The sequence below is a fragment of the Puntigrus tetrazona genome, chromosome 8 (assembly GCF_018831695.1).
Source record: "Puntigrus tetrazona isolate hp1 chromosome 8, ASM1883169v1, whole genome shotgun sequence".
Classification (NCBI taxonomy): Eukaryota; Metazoa; Chordata; class Actinopteri; order Cypriniformes; family Cyprinidae; genus Puntigrus; species Puntigrus tetrazona.
Window position 1 is genome coordinate 12,479,571 of NC_056706.1, and position 23,428 is coordinate 12,502,998.

The following is a 23,428-nucleotide window of genomic DNA, read 5'->3' on the forward strand; positions in this document are numbered from 1 at the left end:
TCATTAGATGTGCACATCACTAGCTGCAGCGAACAGAATGACAGACAGTTGTCAAGCCGTTGTGTAGGAGACCCACTGCAGCGCGTTTGTGGCAGATCTGTTTGTCCCGCCAGAAAGTGTCCTGAAATTCCCAAAGTTCTTTTGCATCCGGCGGCGTGACTCAAGACGACGGTGGCGAAACACAACGGAGGGGGTGGGTTGGGTGAAAGGACGTTCTCTCGCACAAAAAAAAACGTGCGACTCGGTATTTTGGACACAAAAGGCCCTTGGTGTGTTCTTTCTAGGGCCTCTGACACTCTGGCATGCATTAGGATGCCGGAGCTTAGACTAAATGTACAAATGTTGTACATTGCCTTTATATATAATTCATTCAGTGGAAGGGTGTGTAAAAAGTTTTACCATTTCCTTTTCAGCTGATTAAAAAGACGCTCCGCTTTTCATGACATCACACAATGTGCCCTTTTCTTATACTGCTGCGGATGTGGAGGTGGTTTCTTGTCTTTTTCTCGCTTTGTGGGAGGCATCCTTTATTCTCCTATGAGAGGAAGTGACTCAAGTCGGCTTTAAGTTCAGGTTTCCGTGTGATTTTCACCCACAATGCAGTAAGCCCCACCAGCTTCACTATCTTCCATTCAGCCCCACATTCTCCCACGTCAGAGACACTTTACACAGTCCGCAGTTTTACGACCACATCTACGCAAACCACTGAATCACCTTAGAAGCTTAATTGCCTAATATATGAGCTTATTTGGTTTAAATAGTGCAGTAAAATCTCAACCTGGTGAGAAAACCCCCCACACTGGTGAAACAACATGATGTGGCAAGCACAAAAAACTAGTCAAATGGGTCATGTTTTGAATCGGTACGCACCCTGATTTAAGTGAAAACACTTTCTTATATTCTAATTCACATGTGACCTTTGTATCTTGCATGGACATGCTGCTATGGCAACTTGAAAGTTGATGACCCACAGCTATATATTTCCTTTTGTTACTAACTCCGACAGACCTTTTGAGCGAGCGTCTCATGTTTGTGAAAGCGCAGAATTTGAACTCTGTCCTTTGTGCGAAAGAGCACATGATTTATTCTACTTTAAACTTTCTTTGATTTGATACAATGTGCATTGTAAAGATTGAAAAAGCCTGTATTTGAATTTTAAAGAGCTTAAATGCGTCGGGTCCACAAAGAGCGTCACGTTTCATCGTATACATGGTCAGGAAGTCAGTGGGGTTTTGTTGGGGAATGATCGTCTTTCTTTCTCTGCAGTGTATAAACAGGGATTTGCGGGCTCAAAGCAAGAGTTACAACAACAAATTTATCATTATGAGTATGTGGTGCTCATCAATCCAGGCAGCACTTCTGTGAAACGCTGCAGGCTATGTGTCAGCGCAGGTTTTGAGTTGGGGAGGGATGCCTTTTCTTAAAGTAGACTAGTGGGTCAATGACATATGAGTTTCCTCAGAAAAGAGAAAAAAATCTTTTATGAATGTACTTTCAAATGTGCACCGGATAAGATCTTATAACGCACTGTTTGTATTTTATATGGTTTAATCAATATAAAAAATGGTGTGTGTGCTGGTTTTTGTGGTTTATGGGGATACAAATTTGTTTAATGCCATGGATAAGGCAGAGGTATTACAATTAGAAGGTGGTTTATGAGGACACTGCCAATGTCCTCATAATTCAACATACTAAATTGTGTTTTTTTTGAAAATCTAAACGGCATAAGTTTCCTGTAAGGTGTAGGCTTGGCGTAGGACAAGAGCACATACAGTTTGTACAGTATGAAAACCATTACGCCTATGGAGAGTCCTCATAAACCACAAACACCAATGTGTGTGTGTACTGAAGAACCTTGTCATAAAAAGGTAAAATTATTTGCTATTTTATTTTGTAGACATATTAATGTTGACACACAGTTTTAAGGGTCCACAAAGGTTCTTTTCCACATATTTTGCCTGTTCATTGGACCCCGTCATTTGCAGTAAAGAACAGTTTACATGTTTTACTTTATGATCTAAGAACATATTAAAAATATTCTGCTTATTCTATAAGAGGCATGTTAATATTATTATTAAACATAGTGTGCCGGACGAATAATAATCTGATGACGTATTTTTTTAGGCTAACCTACAAAACATGTTCCCTTGGTTTTTTTCATTGGTTTTGGATTAATGCCGGAAGTGTTAAAACGCTAACTCATTTCCCAATTTTGGCCTACAAACATGCGTCATCCCTGCAGCACTCTATTGTATTATAATGTATTTTCATGTCAGTAATGACATGTTATTGACCCTGGTACCTACTAACTCCATTAAAAGGACCGATGTAATTTCCTCCCAACAGGGCAGATTCCCGCACAAGTCAGTATCCTGGGTAAATCTGGTGCTAGCCTCCAAAATGCCGGGAAAAGGAAAGTAAATCCACGGAAAAGTTGAAAAGCTGGAGGGGTGTGGGAGTGTAAAGTACATCTGTCTTAGGAGATAAATCTGTCAGCACCTTAGCCGCAGCCCACGGGATGCCCAGGATGGATGAGCGTATAAGCGGCCTGCCTCATCAAAGATGGATGCGGTGCCACGAGATTTTGGGATGATAAAAGTCCCACTGTGGTGCCTTTCCTTTTTTTTTCCAGTACGCTCCAGTTTCATCTTGATTGCAAATGCAATCGCCCGAGGCGTGATGTTCTTCGAAGAATGGGTAATGGGCAATTTATATACAAAAGCTGAGAAACACTCACGCAGGCTTTGTTTACTATAGTCAAATAGGAAGTGTTTTTGATGAAATAACAGAATGCATAAATAAGCAGAAATGCGTGTGTATTCATATTTCTCCGCAGAGTGAGTCAAAACACGTATTGGAGGGCAGACGGGTGGAAAGAGTGCAGGGGACGCCTGAAGGCTGCGACTCCTGGTGATCTTTCAGATAAAAACCATTTATCTGCTCACCAGGGCTGTCAGAGGTCTGCTAATTAGCTTTACCATTCATCTCTCTCTTTCCTTCCTTCTGTCTATCTCATACTTCCATTCCCTCGCTCCCACCCTCTTCATCTCCTCTGTCTCTGTCTCCTTCGCTCGCTGACCTTCTTTCTTCTGTTCCGACAATTTGTTTTTGACTGTTTTAGTATACTTTAGTAACCCGCATTGCATATTCATATTCATTTATCGGACAGATAATTTTTAATGTTATGCTTGATTCAAGAGCACCGTTCTTTATCTATTCTGCCTGACAAAAACAGTGAGTTATAACTTGCATGAGCAAAGGGTCTCAAAGCTCCCATGGTCAACAACATGGAAATAATGTGTATAATTAATTCATGAACTTAATGTAAAAGGTTTTGAGATTCACTGCACCTACAGTAAACTCACAAGAAGAGTACAAATGTGGCAGATATTTAGTAAAATATAATAATGCAGTCAAAAAATGTGCTTATGTAATATTTGTAATTTTTTAAAATATATTTTAAAATGTATTTGGCGTTTTAAAATGTAGCAATAAAATTTATTAAATAATATGTAAAAGAATAAATAGAAATCTATTTAAAAAACAATGGAACTAAAGTAAATTAAATTAAATGATGAAAGTAATGTAAAAAAGCCTTTGGGATTTACTTCACCTACATTAAAAATAAGAGTACAAATGTGGGTAATATTCAATAAAATATAATAACACAGCCAAAAATGTGAATAAAAAACAAAATATTTAACTTACATTTTTATTGTATATTTTAAAGTGTTTGTAAGTTAATATCAAACATAAAATTTTTTAAAATAAATGTAAACTTTTTCATTTATTTGAATACCGATTTTTTCCTCCAATCCAAAGCACGAGACCATGTATTTCCTTCAATCTTGATAAAACGTGTGGTGTTATCTACATCTCCTATGACAGTAGTACAACTCTACTCCTACTGCCTGCTTGGCTGCTTTGCATTTACAAACAGGCAGGCCTTTGCTAGTGGAATATTTATAGCATTGCATTAAGCATGAAATCAAAGGTTTTAAATGTACCATTGCAACATCGGCACTCCTCTGTTGAGGCCTGCCCAAAAATGCCTGCCCCTCGGCTGTTTGCAGAGCTGCGCTGTTTCCATACGTATCCAAGCTTCATTACACATTGACCCCTCTTATGTCAAAATCCAAGCTACTGGTTAACATGCAGCCAGAGGTGACGAGGGCGAAGTAAAGTTTACCTCGTGGATCACGTATTTTAAAGGAAATACGTCTTCGCTTTGATCCGTGCAGAGATGCGTTTGACCCCTGAAGGTCAGATCTGAAATAACGCTGCTTCCAGTTTGTAAGGACTGTTGAATCGATCATGAAAACATGGAATGCATCAGTTCACGTGATCAAGCACGGCACAGCTGTCTAAGCGCAGGCATGTGAATGGAGATAAGAGCGTTCGACAATGACATCACTCTACGCTGCACTGGGATGCTTATCTCATCGCCTTTGCAGTCCCACAGACCCCCATATACTAAACAAGAGCTTGTGTTGTCTGGAGGTGCTTCAGATACAAAAGTCAAAACAAGCTCTCAATAGAAAAAAAAGACTGGAATCCTAATATTCCGCATCAAAGCTGTGGTCCCATAAAAAAAAAAAAGAAAACCATAATATGACTTTGTTCTTTTATCAGAAAAGCAGCTTAGAATTTCTTATTCAATTATGTTCTTTTCTATGCTGCCCTCTTGTGGGGAGTCTCGAAAGAAGAACGGAGAAGAGAGAAAAAAAAAAGGACTTGATTTAATGTCATTTCTTATCATAGTCCTCAGCTCCGATGAACCGAAAGATAAACACTAAAAAAAGCGTGTCAACGGGAAAAAAACTAAAGCTGTTCATTTGATTCATTTCCTGGAGAAACAGAGACAAAAGCCACACGAAACATTGTGAATGAAAAGACAAAAACTTTATTCGACATGGAAAACAAAAACCAAAACAAAAACACATATTTAAAAATTGTAGTTCTCTATAAAATTTAGCACACAAAATATAGTTTTTCTTTGATACTGTAGGTCAAATCTACCCTAATAATTCAATAACAAATTATAAACCCTTTTTAAGGGAGAGGATTATGTACAAACCACTGGCCTTGCAGGTAAAACAAGTACAATCCAGTATACTTACAATGAGTTAACAGCTTTTCGTTTTTAAACCAAACTTTTACAGGTCAAAAACTCTAAATCAATCTTTTAACACAATTGCCTTATTACAGATACCTAGAAGATCGTTTAGAATGGTTTCGCTCTAAAAACCGACTGACCAAAGTTCAAAAAATTATTGCAAAGGAGCAAAAGAAATACCATTAGAAATAAATGAAAAAAATGATATGAATATGAAAGATAATGTGAAAAAAAAATGTGTACGGATTCACTATTTTTACAATATTCTCTAAGCATTTAACTGGACACAGAAGTTTGAGTATAGAACGCACACAACATGCTGTCAAAAGGGGGAAAAAAACCCAAACAAACAAACAAAAAAAAAAAAACATCACGAGATGGCCTTGCTGCTTTTTTGATCAATTAAATAAGTGAATAAATGTTATCGTTCATGTGTTGACAGTGTCATTTCTAGACGGGACGAAAATAGTTTTAAGGATCACATGATCGCCGTAGCAAGAGGTACCAAGTGACAGGATTTCATCTGCTTATGTAAACAAAGTAAAATAAACTACAATTATTTAAAGGTTTATCGATACACAAAAGACGTGACGTATTAATGACACAAAACCGAAGAAATGAAGCTTATGCTGTAGATGGGTTTTTCTTTAATAAGGAGGATAAGAGAGTAAACATCCCTGAGATATCGAGTTTTGGTTCAGAATGAAGTGCTTTTTAGAATGTTTGACCTTTCTCCTTATAAGCAAAGTGTGGTGCTGGAGTTTGTGAAAAATAACTAGGCAAGGAAACCAGTTGCTTCATGATGATCGAATTCGGCAGATGAGGATAAAGTAACACAAACAACAATTAACCCAAAAAATATTACAGCAATGACCGAAAAACATGATTAGGCCAGTAAAACATCCAGACAGGAAAGCATGGTGTGCGAATGGTCATGGTTCTGAGACAATGCTACTGTACACCGTCATACAAAAACTAAACTAAGTGCAGTCTATGATCCCAAGCTTTAAACAGTCCGTTGTGAGATAAAAGATATCAGTAGCCCTCTGAAATCTGTTAATGCAAAGTCATAAGTGTAAAATAAGATGACATCTGAAGGAAAACGTGATTTCGGAGGAGTGCACACACTGAATCTGACGTATAGAAAGTACCATCTACAATGAAGACATAGTTAACCCCTGATCATTAAGCATCATTAACCACATGTTATCTGAAACAGACTCTTAATTTATGCAGGAAACAATAGGAGTAAAATAGACCATAGAAAATTCTAATGATGCTATTCTGCATAAAAAGAAACAGAGACATCCCAGTGTCCTAACTCTTCTCTTCATCTACATCAATATCTTCCTCTTCCTGTCCTTGCTCTCTGACCTCACAGCCACCGGAGTCATGTGACTCTTCTACTTCCTCAACATCCACTTCCTCTTCATCTCTCTCCTCGAAGGACGACTCCCCCTCGTCTCTGTCGTTCTCCTCTGAGCCTAAGAGACAAATTATGACTCAAGGTGATTTGGAAAATGAGATCAGTTTTACTGGGTCGACAGACTTTATAAAAGCACTTTACATTAAACTTAGCAACGTGATTGTGAAAAAGAAAACCTCACCTCCGACTTGGTCATCATCTTCATCCTCTTGGCCCAAGTTTTGGCTCTTCTCCTCATCTTCATCTGAATCCGAGATGATCACGCACTCGTCTCCATTATTGCTGCCCTGAGGTTTGGGACCGCTGTAGCACAACAGAAGTAAGAAATTAAAAAAAAAAAAAAAAAAAAAACTAACTAAAAATACACTCTAGAGGCTAGAGATTACCTTCCATTCTCTCGCGGCTCCCAGAGTGGAGTCAGATAGTACCTCAATGGGTTTCTGTACAAGTCATCCTTCAGGATCTAAAGCCAAGGGAATAGAGTTCATCAGTTTTTTTTTTAAACTTCACATTTACTGTGTTTAAGGATTTTGTTTTGGCCTGTTCGTAGGGCTCTTCTTCCTGCACCTAACCACATGAAAGACGTACCTGTGCGATCTCATCCCTTCCTGGATTGCTGTGGTCACTGAACCAATGGAAGAAGCTCTGGTAGACTCCCTGTGACGTTCGACGCGGCTCTCCACTACCGACCAGATTCTGACCTCTGTGCCACAAAATTGGGTTTGAGAACGAGACCGGAGACCCTGAGCAAAGCAAAAGCACATACAGATACACACAGCAATTTAAACCCAGAATAAATAAATGTGTCCCAGAGTAATCGGTTTCACATTCGGCTCACCTCCCATACCAAGATGAAGCTCCTTCACAATCATTTTGTTTTGAAAAAAGGGATTTCTCCGGAAATGGAAGCAGATGCGGTAACCAAGTTTGTTGTTCTTGAAAGACTCGATCTGTCAAATGACAAGTGTATTAATAACACTGATCATTTGCAAGTTTCGAAAACAGGAAAAACACAAAATAAAACGCATTACCTCTAAATTAGTCATGTAACTTAGAGCATCTTCATCGGTCTCATCGATTTGTGCTGATAGATGTGGGTGATTCAGAAGCTGATTGGCTTTAAGTCAAGTGCACATTGCGTAAATGAAGACAAAGATCTGGAATTCACAATCATTCGGTAAAAACACATTTGACGTAAACGGAAAACAGAAACAAACACAAGAGTTTTGAGTATGATGACTGAAGTTGCTACGGATTCTGGGCCAACTGCACAGAATTTGCTCCTAAAATACAAATGTACAGTTCACCTTGTCATTACTCACCTCAGAGTTGTTCTAAACACACAAAAAAAAGTATTCTTGTAGCATCATAACATTGCAGTTGAACAACTGCCGCCACTTGGGCTCTTTTAACAATGTTCTTACTACTACCTTTCTGGGCCTTGAATGTGGCAGCTCCATTCCTGTCTATGAAGGGTCCAAAAATATCCCAATGCGTGTTCAAAAGAAGATCTCATGGATGTTAAACTACATGAGAATGAGTAATTAATGACATAACTACACAGCTCAGCTTCAAAGGCCCTGACACTCTCTATGTCCACCTGAACGGTACGCACTCTGCAGTGAAGGATACAGCGGTGACCCAGAAGCCTGGGATGGCCTGAGTGATGGCGCTGCGCTGGTCCAGGTGAGGGCGTCGCTGGCGGCTCAGTTTCATCTCCAGGCGTTGATGCAGACGCGCACCTTTCTTCTCCAGCGCGTCCAGCCTCATCTGCACCTGTGCGAGCAGCGCCACGGACTGCCGCACCTCCGGGGCCATCTTCACCGACACTATGGCACACTCTCCATCCTCGTTGTCCTCATTGTCAGAGGCGACCGACGAGCTGGCCGTGGAGGAAGATCCGGGAAGAGAGTCGTCATCCTCCTCCTCCTCCTCATCATCATCATCCACGAACGAAGCCTGTTCTGGATCTTCTCTGTCCTCGCAGAGCAGCAGGGACGAGGAACTGTCAGCCGCGGCCGCCTCCGTCCTTCTCTCGCTCTGAGAGCAACCGGGACGATTCGACTTGTCCCTTGATTTCTCTCGGCTCGCTTTTTTTGACGAACAGGGCATTTCTTTGCAGTCTTCGTCCGCGTCCCCGCCGGTCAGACTGGCGAGCGCTTCTGCTGCGGCGATGGCGGCGGAGTCCGACGGCCGCCGCTCGCTCTCACCTCCACCAGCCTGCCCCGCGCTCTCCTGCGCGTCCGCTTCATTCAGAATCACAGTGTCCTTCTCTTTAGCGTCTTCGGGACGCTCGGATCCACGTTTTGACTCGTCGTTGCCAACTTTCTCAGGTTCTGCATCCTCGTGAGAGTCATTCCTCGGTTCCCCATCACTTACTTTCGCCTGCTTGGGCAGCGTGGAGTCAGACTCCCCACTTGGACTTCTTTTCCTCTGGTTAGTTTCGGACGGCTGACCGCTGTCCGAGTTTGTACTCATGATCCCGACTGGCTGTAGCTTTGTCAGACGTATATGATTATTTTAAATTTTAAACGCTGATTGAGTTAACTGTGCGGGTCTCTATCCAGAGCCCGCGTTCGCATTACAGCACTACCAAATTCCAAGTCTGCGCAAATGTCAGCAGGCCTAGGTGGCTTCCTAACGCTGAATGAGGCTAGTTTAAATTCTCGCTGACGGTCGCATATCGAATATTTCCGTTTGTATTTACCCAGAGCATTCGTGATATATAATCACTTTTCTCTTAAAAGTCACAATCCGTCTAAAAATGTCCAGTTCTGTTGTATTTGTTTATAGTTTGCCCTTCCGTTCGCCATTTATCTGAGGCTTTGCATACGAGCGCGAAAACAAAGCTCTGATTGGCTGAAATGCACCGCGCAAAAATCTCTCGGCCAATCGTAGTCGTTTTACTGCAGTCGGTGACGAGCACGAACATGGAGTACATCACCATTGCGTTCCATTTACGCACTGTGAAATATTTCTAACTGGAAGATTTTTTTTATTATTATTATTTTTAGTATTATAAAAAGCTACACTTGACGTTGTAGTGTATACTGTACTAGAAGTATAACAATATAACAATTCTGGATTACGTTTCGATTTGAGCCTTTATTTGAACAGCATATTTTAAGGCACTAATTCAGAAGAGAGAAAATGTACAGTTAGGAATATTAAATTAAGTACCATAATAAATGTATTTACATACGATGCAATTAGTATCATTATTGATATACAATTGTAAGCTCTTTAAAAACATACCTGTATTATCGGTACATTTAAATGCAAGAAGGATAGTGAAAAGTTTGTTGAACACCCACTACTTAATTTTATCTTTGGGTTAGACAAACTTTATAATTCCTTACACATATACATTTTTCTTCAAAAAAAAGAAAGAAAAGAAAAGAAAAAATAATTAGGTCTAAAATGGACTGCCAGCTATGTTTAAAACCACAATTTTAAACCATTCTTAATACATTTGTTAATATTGTTAGTGGTTAAAATCCAATTGTAATCTCTTCAAGAGAGTCCATTTGGGCCTCGCATCGGATAAGTTTCACCTTGTGGAGTCACAGGAAACACGTGAAAGGGTGCCATCCAGCCCATATCCTGATCCCTGGAGGAAAACGTGGTGCAACTGCAATAAATCTCTTATGATTCTCCCCCCTCCAACAATAGATCCAATTAGATACTTCCAAAGAGCATGTTTTTTTTATCTTTACTACTCAGCCATTTTAATATTACCTTTAACTTCTTGTATTTATACATACAATCAACTATTCACAGGACTGGGACATGCAGTGGTTAAAAACAATGTTACCGACACAACTATGAAGAAGGAAAGACAGTTTACCGGTGAAACTTTTGTCCTTTTCTTCTCATAAATTCCTCTTCATCCACAGTCCAAACAGAACCTTTTCTTCCTTCAACACGCACAAAGCACTTATGAAGACTGAGGTTATGCCGAACAGCATTCTACACACAGACACATAAAAAACCTGTTAAATCATGATGCATCTAAAAGGAGGAATAAGATTCACCTAGTCTTAACAGAAAACCACTGTAATCAAAGAGCCTAGTCATCACTTTCTGTCATTAACATACAAGTTGTGAAATTTTTATATTCTACAAATCGGTGACTGTGGCTTTTATATATATATATATATATATTGTGACGAGTCGGCTGCCCCTCCTCTTTATTGTCACCATCACCCCGTCCTTTATTCGCCGCCCTTCACCAGGCTCCCGACGGGAGTGGGTGTGTTCGAGAGGAGGGGCGTGGTATTGGCCAGGTCTGGCGGCGTGTGACGAGGCACACCTGAAGGGGATTTAGCCTTGTCACCGCCGCCGTTAAATGCCCTGCGCGCCTCTCCTCGAGAGACCGGTCTCTTCCCCCGTGCATGCACGCTGGTGTCCTCGTGGGTCCAGGAAGGGTGCGTGATGGACCTCACCCCGCCGTCCGAGAAGCGCGTCGTGGGACCTCCGTAGTCCAGGCTGTGAGCACACAGCTCATCCCACTCTGCCGCCGGAGCAAAGAAACGACGGAGACGCCGCGGAAGAAGCCGCCGCCCCTCGCGCCCCGGGCCAGAAAAAGGGGAGCGCGTGCGACCGCCGGACTCCGCCCCTTACCTGGACCCTTCCCCCCTGGAACACGGCCTCAACCTTCACTTTCCCCGCGGCACGACGAGGACACCAGATCCCCCTTTTATTTGGACACTTTCCCCTGGACACTTTATTATTTTGTATTATTTATTTTGTTAATAAAGAAAAGCCTCTCCGAGGCCTGACGCCACGCCCACTGTGTCTGTCGTTGGCTCCTCCCGTCACAGTGGTGGAGAATGCGGGCAAGGCGGAGCTTAGACGGCACAGTTGGGCGACATCTGATGACGTCATCCCCTCTCGCTGGTACCCATGCCGGGACGGAGGAACAACGGAGACTCGCTCCCAGCCACCAGGAAGGGTAAGTGACGCTTGCTTATTGTCATTTACCCGGTGGCTGGTTGAGCATTCCGACTAATTCCCGGTTTCTCTGTCCCGGTGCGAGAGGGGAGTTGCCCGGAGAGGAATCCCTGCCCCGCCCACTCCGACTGCTGGAGCCTGGTTGAGGAAGGTAGCACTCCTGCGTGGGCGGCGACCGCCTGACGGGGTTGACGCTTGGGGAGGGGAATGTGACGAGTCGGCTGCCCCTCCTCTTTATTGTCACCATCACCCCGTCCTTTATTCGCCGCCCTTCACCAGGCTCCCGACGGGAGTGGGTGTGTTCGAGAGGAGGGGCGTGGTATTGGCCAGGTCTGGCGGCGTGTGACGAGGCACACCTGAAGGGGATTTAGCCTTGTCACCGCCGCCGTTAAATGCCCTGCGCGCCTCTCCTCGAGAGACCGGTCTCTTCCCCCGTGCATGCACGCTGGTGTCCTCGTGGGTCCAGGAAGGGTGCGTGATGGACCTCACCCCGCCGTCCGAGAAGCGCGTCGTGGGACCTCCGTAGTCCAGGCTGTGAGCACACAGCTCATCCCACTCTGCCGCCGGAGCAAAGAAACGACGGAGACGCCGCGGAAGAAGCCGCCGCCCCTCGCGCCCGGGCCAGAAAAGGGAGCGCGTGCGACCGCCGGACTCCGCCCCTTACCTGGACCCTTCCCCTGGAACACGGCCTCAACCTTCACTTTCCCCGCGGCACGACGAGGACACCAGATCCCCCCCCTTTTATTTGGACACTTTCCCTGGACACTTTATTATTTTGTATTATTATTTATTTTGTTAATAAAGAAAAGCCTCTCCGAGGCCTGACGCCACGCCCACTGTGTCTGTCGTTGGCTCCTCCTCCTATATATATATATATATATATATATATATATATATATATATATATATATATATATATATATATATATATATATATATATATATATATATATATATATATATATATATATATATATATATATATATATATATATATATATATATATATATATATATATATATATATATATATATATATATATATATATATATATATATATATATATATATATATATATATATATATATATATATATATATATATATATATATATATATATATAGAGGAGAAAATCATAAAATTAAAGAATTAAGACATTACTACAATAATAGAAGCAGATAAAAAAACATTCAAAGGCACAACATTAATGCATGTTAAAAGACAACAAGAAGAGATGTGTTTTATGATATGACTTGAACTGGAAGTAGAAGCCATTCTGATGTAAACAGATAAGTTGTTCCAGAGGGTGGGACCAGCCACTTTAAAAGCTTTAGATCCCCAGGATTTTAAGGTTCTAGGGGTCTGGAGGAGAGGTTTGCACTCTTATCTAAGTCCCTTCGCCAGAGTAAAGGTAGATTCATGGAATGACAAATAATAGGTTTACAGTACAAACATCACATCCCATACCTTCCATGTGGCAGTGTTGTGACGAAAGTAGAAGAACATGCGGGTAAACCAGTGATAGATTTCATTCAGAGTAAGTTGTTTTTCTGGGGACTCCAGTATCGCCTAGCATAAAAAAGCCTTTATGAAACTGACAGGAAATGATAAAATACAGGATGTTCAATACAGCAGAACTTACCCATCGTATCATGGAGGCGTAGGTGAAAGGTGGCCTCATGTTTGTGAACTTATAATACTCAAAACTGGGGATAATCCCTACCATCAGAAGAAAGAAAACGCATTAAAATATAAATTACATCATATTCTTTAGTGGGTGGAGATGAAATATGAACCACTGGTATCACAACCAATATTTTTCTATAGTATCATCGATAACAAATGTTTGCGTGCTGAATGACCTGGTATAACATGAGAGGTAGAGATCTGCCAGTATCCTTGTGTTAGCGCTTCAGCTGCCGCTCTGTCACTGTCGTAAACTGCATTTGCGTTCTGACATGCTGCAGGTTGCAGGAGTTCTGACATATGTCCTGACTTTTCTGCACTGTTACCATCCTAAGATCAGAAGGACAAAATGACATCAATCTTAATATAAAACATCATCTGGCTTTCATCAAGCTCTAGAAGCAGGTAAAATCTAACCTCGAGTGACAAACAGAACATAAACAGATCCCACTGTCGTTAAGGAATAATTTGATTAATTCACACAGGGTTTTGTCTTAGCTTTTCTAATGCTCTTTTTTTTTTTTACTGGCTAAAGATCATCTTTGTCGGGTGTGACCTAATGTCAGTTCAGCTTTAACGGGCAGACAGACGGCCTTGCATTTGTCTCAAGAATAAAAGATAATCCACTTACAAATCATGATTACAGTCTACAGCAGAAGATTTCTTCCATTTTTCCTGACTCCCTTTTAACAGTATTATACATTTTTGTTTTGACTGAGGTGTGTAGATCAATTGATATAGCATTTCTCCAAACATATTCTGTGTTCTTATTACAAATCTTCAAATAGCAAATGCCTTGTAACTCAGATATATAGGCAGCTATAATCATATTATGAGCTCTGTGATTGCCAGCAACTGACTGCCAATTACTTTCTCTTAAGCATCACAGTTTGGACCACCTATTTAGATTCGTTATATGTTTCAAAATTATTTTAATACAAGAGATCTTACCTCAGAGGTAGATTTGATGTCAAACAGGTGTAACTGCATAGCCTGCAGTTTCTGTCTTTCTGCAGTCAACTAACAGTAACATGCACATAGTAAATAAAAATTCAAGGGCATCCTTTTAATAATCCAGATCATATTATAACCTCTTGCATTATGTATCATTAGCTCACGTGATGCAAATTAAACTGGTTATCTAATAAAGAACAAACTGTTGTTTTTGAGCACTGGGGTTGCATACCTGATTCTCCATGTATTGTACTTTGTCTTTCTGCATCCTCAGCTGGGCTATACTTCTGTCCCCTGGAGCATGCTCAGTAGCAAGGTGTCTAGTTTATGAAATATAGAGATATCAGGTATTGTTGGAATTGTTTAGAAAAAGGATATTTTTAATTCCATAGCCGTCTCACTTTAAGAAATATCCATATTCTTTGAACACTTCTTTGCTCTTTGAGCAACCAGGCCATCCGCATTGTCCTTTAACACACAGAAAGCCAACTGGAACACTGTATGCATGCCTAGAGATAACCATAAATGCTTCATTTAATACAAAAACTGAGACCATGCCGGTTCGCCCGTGTGTTTATGTTCTCAAACCAGATACTACTCACTTCCCAGTATGCCCTGTGCTGCCGGGCTGAGGACTTTCAGACTGGTTGGTGTAAAGCGGCACGGGGTCTGAGAGGTCACTGTCAGGTTCTGTCTTACACACAGCGTCCACAACCCAGTCATGAACACCGCAAGCTGTGGAGCATTATTAAAAGTTTACTTTCAGAGATAAATGATTTCATTTGCATTGATAAATCTATAGTATCAGTACCTTGTGGAAACGGCTGGTTGCCTTTGCGTAGTACTGACGGTCTGTGCTGTCTGAAATCTTTGCTTGCGTTTTCACTGGCAGTCTGGAAAAAGATAGCAGACAATGCATGCAAGCTTATTCTATTCTTTTTAACCCTTTATTTGTTTAGGTAAAGGGTCACTATAGAAGTGAAACGTTCTCTGATTGATCTGTACCTGCTGTTGTAGAGTGGAGTTTTGATTGTGAGATGAGCGAGAACCTCTGAAATCACTGCCCAAGGCAACCTTTGAAATCACAATTGGAAAAAACAATCATTTTAAGGTTTGTTTCACCATTCATTCTTGAGTGTGTTGCTTTAAAGTGCAGAATAACTCAAACCAACATTCATATAATATCATTGTATTCATCATTTCATTTATGTCATATTATTATTTTGCACAGCAATACAGAAATATGCCAGTTTCTGGTCTGTTACCTTGGTAGCCATGGGTTTTCCTGAGAGCAGAGATGAACAGCTTCCTCTGGCCTTTATCTGCAAGCTGGAAAAGGTTGAAGGCTCTTCTTCTTGGTACTGATTTTGGTGACTTTTCCAGTTATCGCCACCTTTGTGTGTTCCAGCAGCATTTTGAAGCATACCTATTTAGAAATATAAAGATATAAAAGTGCTTTATTCACTTTACCATACTACTGCGAACTGAGAGTGAAATGAATCAGCCCTAGATCAAACTATTTCCTGTGTAAATGCGTTCACTTTTGCTTTGTTTCCAAATATAGAATAATTACATATTTGAATAAAACTGGTAAATGTATGGAAGTTGTTTTTCTTTTCATTTCACAGTGCAGGTGTTTTCTGAACCCAAACCACACTTTACCTTGAGTAGGCCCCTTATATATAAACTGAAGAACCTTTTTCCCATTCTGTGAAGCCAATCATTTTGTCATCTGAAAAAAGCAATGTTTACTTTTTACTCTTTACCAGTAAACATACCAGTTAATTTTTTCGTAGTTCATGGAAATGTGAATGTAAATATGGCACGTGCCAAAGAAATCATCAAATACCATTTGAAATTAAGAGTGTAACACACATTTTTGACTATGAATATTGACAAATACATCAACCTGAAATGGTCAATTGGCATATATGAACATTATTTTCATTATTAATCTTATTTTTTCTTTGAAAAGAATTGCTCGTCTTAGAAACTCAAAACAAACAAACCAATAGCTACAGGTCAAGTACATGCTAACGTCTCAAATATTTATAGCGATTAAATCTCAAAGGACTGTGATGCTCCGAGGTTGCATTGACCATATATCTGACTCACTCCATATATATATAATACTTTGATATGCGTTCAGTTCTAATGCAGTAACCTCCGTTTAATATTTAATAGCATAAAAGTGTGTCTTTATCATACCTTGCACATACAATCTTTGAAAAAGAAAAAAAACTTCATCTTTGGATTTTAGAGCGCCATTGTCTTTGCGGTTTTTTCTGAACTTGTTTAAGAAGTCATGTGTTGCTTATTCCTCATTGACATTTGACATTAACCACATCCAGTCTGTGATAAATGTCACATTTTTTCACCTGGGGGGTTTTTCAAACAAGCAACTTGACGAGATGTTGAGATGTTGCAGGTGCTGAAGTGTCGCGCAAATATGCAACAAATGCATAACAAATATATATAAAAATATTTTTTATCTTTAAAAATGATCAAGTGCCCTCGTTTGCAGCTCTTTTTTTTATGACCCTTTTCTGAACTTCTCTGAATCATTAGTCATCTAGACTAATTATCACAGGTTCGGATCAGCAATATGCAAGCATGTCATTTTCCAGTAATTTGCAGTAGCTTTAAATGTTGTGATCTTGTGCCTAGTGAATGTGCATTGATTTTAATTTATTCCTCTGAGAGTTCAACCTGAAGATGATATTGATAAGACTGGGATTACTCAAGGCAATGAAACTCGTTATTCATCTCTCATTCTGAATACAGTCTTCTCTCAGTTCCAATCACTGAGATAAAATCCCTCCAAATATGAGAATAGTCGGGACTGACAGCAGGTTTCATTTTGCAATAATGACACTTTAGAAACTTCGGTATTCAGTGAAATCAGTTTTAGTTTCCGTGTTTTGTGGAATTCACAGTCACAGTTATAATAATCAGATCTAAGCTGGAGCCAACTAAATACTGCAAACGCCCATCAAATATTTTCAATTCGCAAACACCCAGAATTAAACCTGAAACTTAAACTTAAATAAAACCAGATATGGAACATAGAGACAATTCTGGCCTCAATTCTCTCCCACAAACATAGCAAATTTCATTCTGAGTAACTTTTTTCCACTGTACCCACTCATTTGTGTCAACACACAAAATATGATATGAAGGCCAGGATATCTGAGGCGTGAACTGTACTGTACTGTAAAGTGATAATGTTTAATAGTTGAACACTCTTCTCCACCCAGTTCCACCATCGTGGCTTTTTATTGCAGGAGGTCAGAATGAATTTGTTATTAACGTGACATCTGCTGAATTAAGTGCGAAAACTGCTAAAGATACAAGATGAAGCTAATTTCGCTTAAAAAGTGTTATTCTTGGGCATTCTCTGATATTATACAGTAAGTACAAAGGTAAGTGCCATGTTTCCGTGTTTGTGAACAAGGCTAACTAGCATCACGTAAATGCATCTATAGCGATTTATCTATTGTTATTATAATTTACAAAAAATGATTGGCTATCGAACATAGCATTGAAATAACTATTGGCCTGTTGTATCACATCAATGTTTTTGTAGAATTTTATACCAAATATAATTCTAATATCATATACCAAATCAAACTAACTAGCTAATGCTATCGTTCCTAAAAAAAAAAAACTGTTCAAGCCAAGAAAGATTTTACGGTCTGCCAAAGTAGTAATTTTTCAACTTCCTCTAAGAACTGTTTGATCACTTTTGCGTTGAAAACCATGACGAACTGATGTTTTAAATAACACAAAAGCCTACAGACCTGAAGAACTAATCTGTAATTTAAATCTTCAAAACAATTAAATAAAATAAACCTTTATAAATCAACTCAAGAATCCGTCACAGCCAGAAATGCTTCTTGCTAAAACGTGTGTTGCTTGCTAAAAGATGCCACAAGGAACCACCGAAGAACCACTACTTTTAAATGTGGCTTTGCCAGAACTTCACTACTTGGTTAAAAAAAGAAATCTGAATAAAAAGGTGACCTTTTAAAAGCAAAAAACGTATTTCGTGTCAAGCTAGTTATTTTTGAAATTTTTGCACCTACTCATTTTCTCCCCGTGTGCAGCTCTCAGGTACACAAAAAATTTATTTTTAGAGTTGTATAACTTACCCTTTGCATCTTTTATCTGGGTGATCCTTCTTTAAGATGGAACATTGATTTCATACACATCAGTTAAACTAATACTTGATGCAGTTGCTATCATAACTGCAGGATCTCTTTTACCTCAAACACCTTTCTTTGTCGCGCTTTTCCTTGAGTGTGCTTAAGCTTAAATCTTCTCTTTTTAGCAAGGGCCTTTGTAGTGCCTCTGAACAGGAAAGAAAACCAAAGACTGAGTTGTTTGAGATGCACAGACCTCATTTGTGTCTGCACTTTAGGAAAGCGCACTGTTTGGTTGCTTGTTCCTATGCTGAGCTGTTTCAGATTGACAGGTTAAAAAAAAAACTAGAGCGTAATGAAATGTAATGTAAATCGTTGCATCCTCTGGAATTACAATGCCAAATGAATCACAAGTAATTCAGTATTTGGTTTGAGTAATAGGTGATCATTTAACTAATTTTAACATCCAGTGATTTAAATGATTCAAACTCTTGTCTGTCAAATCAAAAGCACATTTTGAGTATTAAAACATAATAAAAAATGATGATGCAATATTGTTCATAATTTAAAAACACAATAACTGTAACTTATTCTCATACACCGCTGTAACACTGGCAAAAGAAAGTAAACAGAAAAGCTTTATATTTATTTAAAGCATAAGCTTAGGTTTTGTTATAAAAGAACTGACATTTTAAACGTTTTTTTCTAAAACAAACAAATACGTAATTAATAAGGAGGAGGAAAAAGTGTTGAAAGGAGGAAAAAAAACTCACCTGTTGTGCGAGTGTCAGATAGATGCAAGTGAGAGAGCAATTATTAGGTTGAATGCTGTGGAAAATGTTTGGGTCACCCCTTTTATAATGTTTAGCATGACATTTAGTGGAAATTTAGTTTCCCCATTGGGTGTTGGCGTGTGTGTGTGCGTGTGTGTGTGTGTGTGTTCATATTGTATACTTGTGTGTGCATTAGAAGAGGTGTAAAAACTGCTAGTCAGACGGTCTCCATATCTTCTTCAGAAATTATGTGGCAATTTATTGTTTCAGTTTCCTATTTTAGAAAAGCGTCACTGCAGCAAAAACCCTTTTTTTTATTTTGTGTGATTACCTAGAATGTTTTCCACGTAAATGATTAATAGATATAACGCAAGATCTCGTACTGTAAACCACACCTTCGTTGTGGATGAGCCAAAGCCCAAATTCACATCTTATGTGCCGTTTTGCTAGAGATTCTACACATTTGAGAGATATATTTCTAATTCACCTCATTCATTCTTTTTGATCTCAGAACGTCTTTTCGTATGAGATAAAACGTATTTTTAAGGATCAGATAATACATGTCAGACTTCATGGCTTAGATTAATTGAAAAAAAAAAATTAACTGAAATAAGATTCCATTCCGGAAGATCGGAAAATGAGATTACGAAGAAAATAACCTATTACGTGTTCGGAAAGTCCGTTAGCAGGGTTTGTGACGTTGTATTCGGGTTCTGGGGGGAGACTGAACATATGTACAGGGTACATGGCATGTGTGTCGATTAGTTTAACGCAGGAAAAAAACATCCTCATCCTGTGGTTGAAAAGGTTATTTTTTTGTTTTTTGTGTTTTTGTACAAATTGTTCTTCAATAATGACACTCCCAAGCACATGAACTGACTTTTCTGATACACGTACGTAACTACATACAGCTTAAAAAACATTTTTGAAGTTGAAAACAGTAGATTTGAACATGTATCTTAACAACAGTGCATGCATTATGTTTGATGCTCAGCAATTCAATTAGTTGGGTTTTTTTTCCAATTTACAAGCCCAATTCTTATTGGACTGTAAACCTTAGGGATCAATGTAAAACAATTATGAAAAGATATTAAAAGACAATAAAAAGATTCAATGAAGACATAATTATAAAGATACTATAGATACTTTTAATAATAAAGATACAATAAGATATTAAAAGATACAATTTTACAATTCACAGACTGCTCGTCATTCACCTCTTTTACGTTCATTTATAACTTTTATAACGTGCGCCTGCCGATTTAATAACACGTGATGATATGTGCGACATTTAGACGTGAATGATGAAAAGAAAAAAATGTAACCACTTCCAGGCTCAGCGTTTTGTTTTATTATTTGTCTCTAGTACACAGATTAGAGAATCACGTTGTGTTTGGTAAAATACCATATTCCTACCTTAAAGACCTTATATTTGCTGGAAAACAGGGGGCTGCATTCAAATCGTGATTATCTCATATCCGCATTCATCAACAATACCTGACAGGGGTGTGGAGAGTTGTAACAAAACCAATCCCCATTGAAGGCTTTTTCTATTTTCTTGATTTTTCAGCATGCCTAGACAGACAGAAAAACAAACAGAGGTTTCGAGGGTAAGAGTTGTCTTGACTATTTCATGCAGGCAGCTTAGCTGTATGAATTTATGATAAAATGCAGCAGATGGGTAACATGCAAGTAAAGGGATCTTTTTGTTAAATATTCTTTTCTGTCATGCTTTTAAAACTGCTTGCAACAATGTAACTCTTTCTATTCAAAGCCAGTTCTTCAAATCTGCTTTATCGTTATCATTTTGAGTGACGTTTGTAGCAGACAGATAAAGATATCCTGTGTTAAAATATGAGAAGTAAAAGAACTGTCAGGGGCGGTTTCCCAGACAGAGATTAAGACTAAAATGGCCCCTTAAACCAGATTAACAGAAATCTGCTTTCTCTGCTATGGTTTAAAATAGTTTCAGACTTAGCCTATAGTCTAGAATTTAGTCGGCTGATTTCCTGGAGAAAGGCTAGACGGTCCTTTTGGATCATTGTTCTACTGGAAGATCCAACCACGGACCATTATAAAGCCTTCTGCCCCCAAGACTTAACTATTGTCTGCAACTATCCAGCTGTGATCCTTCAGAGAGACTTTAGTAAGACAATAGACACAGACAATGGATTGTAGGCAGGTTTATAATTGTAATTGTTTGTAATTGAATCTCATCCTTAAGTAATGCTTAACGAAAATATTCAACGCTTCAGCTTTTTAGTTTTTTTATTATTTACCACCATTTTGTGCTATTTTTGACTTCATATTTTGCATTTTCAATTTGTTGCTACACAACAGAACTGTGTTGTTTCTTTTTTATTGTAATAGATGATAAAGAGGATTTGGCCTTTGTGTTCCTCATATTTATATTCCAGTGACCAATGCTTATTAAAGACAAAATATTTTTAGAATGTCAAATGTTTGTTTTATTTATTTTATTTTATCAGTGAAACATCAAAAGGATAAACAATACGGAATTATTAAAATTTAAATTTTTGGGTGCCAATATAATTCTGACCAAGACTTTCTCTCTTTTTCTGCTCACAGCTGCTTTATGTTTAATATAATGAATAATAATAAAATGTTGCAAAACAGACAACAGCTAACATATGCAAAGATTCATTACTCTTCCTATATGCCTAGGCATTTATTTTTTTGTTTAGTAACATTTTGTTTGTCTGTTTTTGTTCTTGATCGCAGTCTTTTTTGTGCTGCTGTTGTTTCCCTTGGATTTGCTTCTCAGTTCCTTTCAATTAAAATGTCTTCTTCCGTGATTTACAGGCAACCTCTCTCATGCTAATTCAGATTAGCAAAGGTGATTTTAAAAATACGTTTAATTTTAGTTCAGGACTCCATAGTCCAGAAGTTAATAATCTATACTTAATATATATTTTAAAAAGTATTTTTAACCAAAATGAACTATTCCACATTAAGTCTGCTGCTATAATTGAAACCCAGTCTGAGACACCGTCCCTCAGAGTAGTTCATTGTTACACAAAAACGGATACAATCCTGGTTAAAATCTATATGCAGCAAGCTAGTCCTCTGATGCTGTACTTATTGACTTCACTATACTAAGCAAGACTGACCGCTCCATCTAGAAGTTAAAATCTAGTACCAAATCTACCAATCAATAGCTCTAAATAGTAATTATCCATTTTTGAATACGTCAGCTTTTCTTTCTCACCACCGGATCTCGTTTACTTCGTGATCATTCTACTATAAATGTTCGTTTGAAGCAGCTATCAGAAAATAATTTAACAAACCTTTACATCTTTTTTCTGCAAAAACTCTGCAATCAGTGGCAGGTAGGCAAGCTGTTCATATCAGGATTTTTATGTTTTATCTATTTATTATTTATAAATGAAAGAATTAGGCATTAAACTGCTTTTCTTTTCTCACTCTTGGTGTTTCCTAATTCTTCAAATATTATAACTCAAATTATAATTTTGCTGTTGGTAAGTAGCGCGCATAGAATCACAGTTTAAACCAGCGTTTTAAAACTTGCAGCGGTGTGAAACACAATTCCTGGAGGGCCACAGCTCTGAACAGTTTAGCTCCGACCCCAGTCAAACACACCTGATCCAGATAATCAAGCTCTTCGGGATCACTAGAAACTTCCAAGCAGTCGGCGCTACACTCTGCGGAGACGTTGAGACAGAGACCCTGTTTTCCTCCGGGGTGGGGCTGAAATGGGATCAAAGGTCACCTAACCCCAGGTGGCCTTTAGTCTGATTTCAGCCCCACCCCGGAGGAGAATATGCGTGAGGGGCTGAATCTCCCCAAACTATTTAAAGCTGCGTAACATGCTCAACAGCCATAACTTGTTTTAAAAACGAGTGAACCGTGAACATTTTTTAAATAGTAAATATACATAAAAAAAATACACACACATACATATAAATAACTGGAATTGTTTTTTTTTCTTTTTTAGCTAACCAGCCTACTCTTGACGGCAACACAAAACATTTACTGTATTTTGTCTGAAAATGTCTTTAAATTAACTGAAAACAAAAAGCTTGAGTTCAGATTATAGGGCTTTTATCATCTCATCATGGTTATTGTTTTCATTATTTATATATTATTTATTTCATTATTATTATATTGTTAATAATGTTTGCCTGTACAATTACATTATGAGAAATGTAGCATTAATTCTTATAATAACCAATATATTATTATTATTATTATTGTTGTTGTTATAGGTAGCAAAATGATACACATATACATATGTACACATATTTTTACTATTTTGCGATTATAGCATTATTTTTTTCTTAAAACACAGTGGAAGCACACAAACCAGCGTGTCTTTAAACTTTAAAATAGCATTGG

At 38.7% G+C, this 23,428-nt stretch overlaps 2 protein-coding genes across 7 annotated transcripts; both read right to left on the bottom strand.

Annotated features, from left to right (window-relative positions):
- Positions 1–4,880: 4,880 nt before the first annotated feature.
- Positions 4,881–9,470, bottom strand: tspy (testis specific protein Y-linked). Of its 2 annotated transcripts, none has more exons than XM_043246478.1 (7): positions 8,175–9,470; positions 7,574–7,651; positions 7,390–7,492; positions 7,131–7,285; positions 6,929–7,005; positions 6,724–6,845; positions 4,881–6,600 (listed from the first exon to the last, which is right to left on the bottom strand). In XM_043246478.1, the coding sequence occupies exons 1-7, from the start codon at positions 9,018–9,020 to the stop codon at positions 6,434–6,436; spliced, it is 1,548 nt and encodes a 515-aa protein (XP_043102413.1). In that variant the 5' UTR covers positions 9,021–9,470; the 3' UTR covers positions 4,881–6,433. The 2 variants fall into 2 exon arrangements, with proteins under 2 accessions (XP_043102413.1, XP_043102412.1); XM_043246477.1 differs by having other exon boundaries at positions 7,381–7,492.
- A 156-nt stretch (positions 9,471–9,626) lies between these two features.
- foxp3a (forkhead box P3a) lies at positions 9,627–23,323 on the bottom strand. Of its 5 annotated transcripts, none has more exons than XM_043246503.1 (14): positions 19,052–19,322; positions 18,402–18,486; positions 15,402–15,562; positions 15,142–15,210; positions 14,948–15,029; positions 14,739–14,871; positions 14,538–14,645; positions 14,369–14,456; positions 14,134–14,202; positions 13,359–13,512; positions 13,139–13,215; positions 12,964–13,065; positions 10,390–10,511; positions 9,627–10,152 (listed from the first exon to the last, which is right to left on the bottom strand). In XM_043246503.1, exons 3-14 carry the CDS (start codon positions 15,558–15,560, stop codon positions 10,056–10,058), a joined length of 1,260 nt encoding a protein of 419 aa, XP_043102438.1. In that variant the 5' UTR covers positions 15,561–15,562; positions 18,402–18,486; positions 19,052–19,322; the 3' UTR covers positions 9,627–10,055. The 5 variants fall into 5 exon arrangements, with proteins under 5 accessions (XP_043102438.1, XP_043102437.1, XP_043102435.1 ...); XM_043246502.1 differs by having other exon boundaries at positions 18,288–18,486; XM_043246500.1 differs by lacking the exons at positions 18,402–18,486; positions 19,052–19,322 and adding an exon at positions 20,549–23,323.
- Between the last annotated feature and the right edge of the window lie 105 nt (positions 23,324–23,428).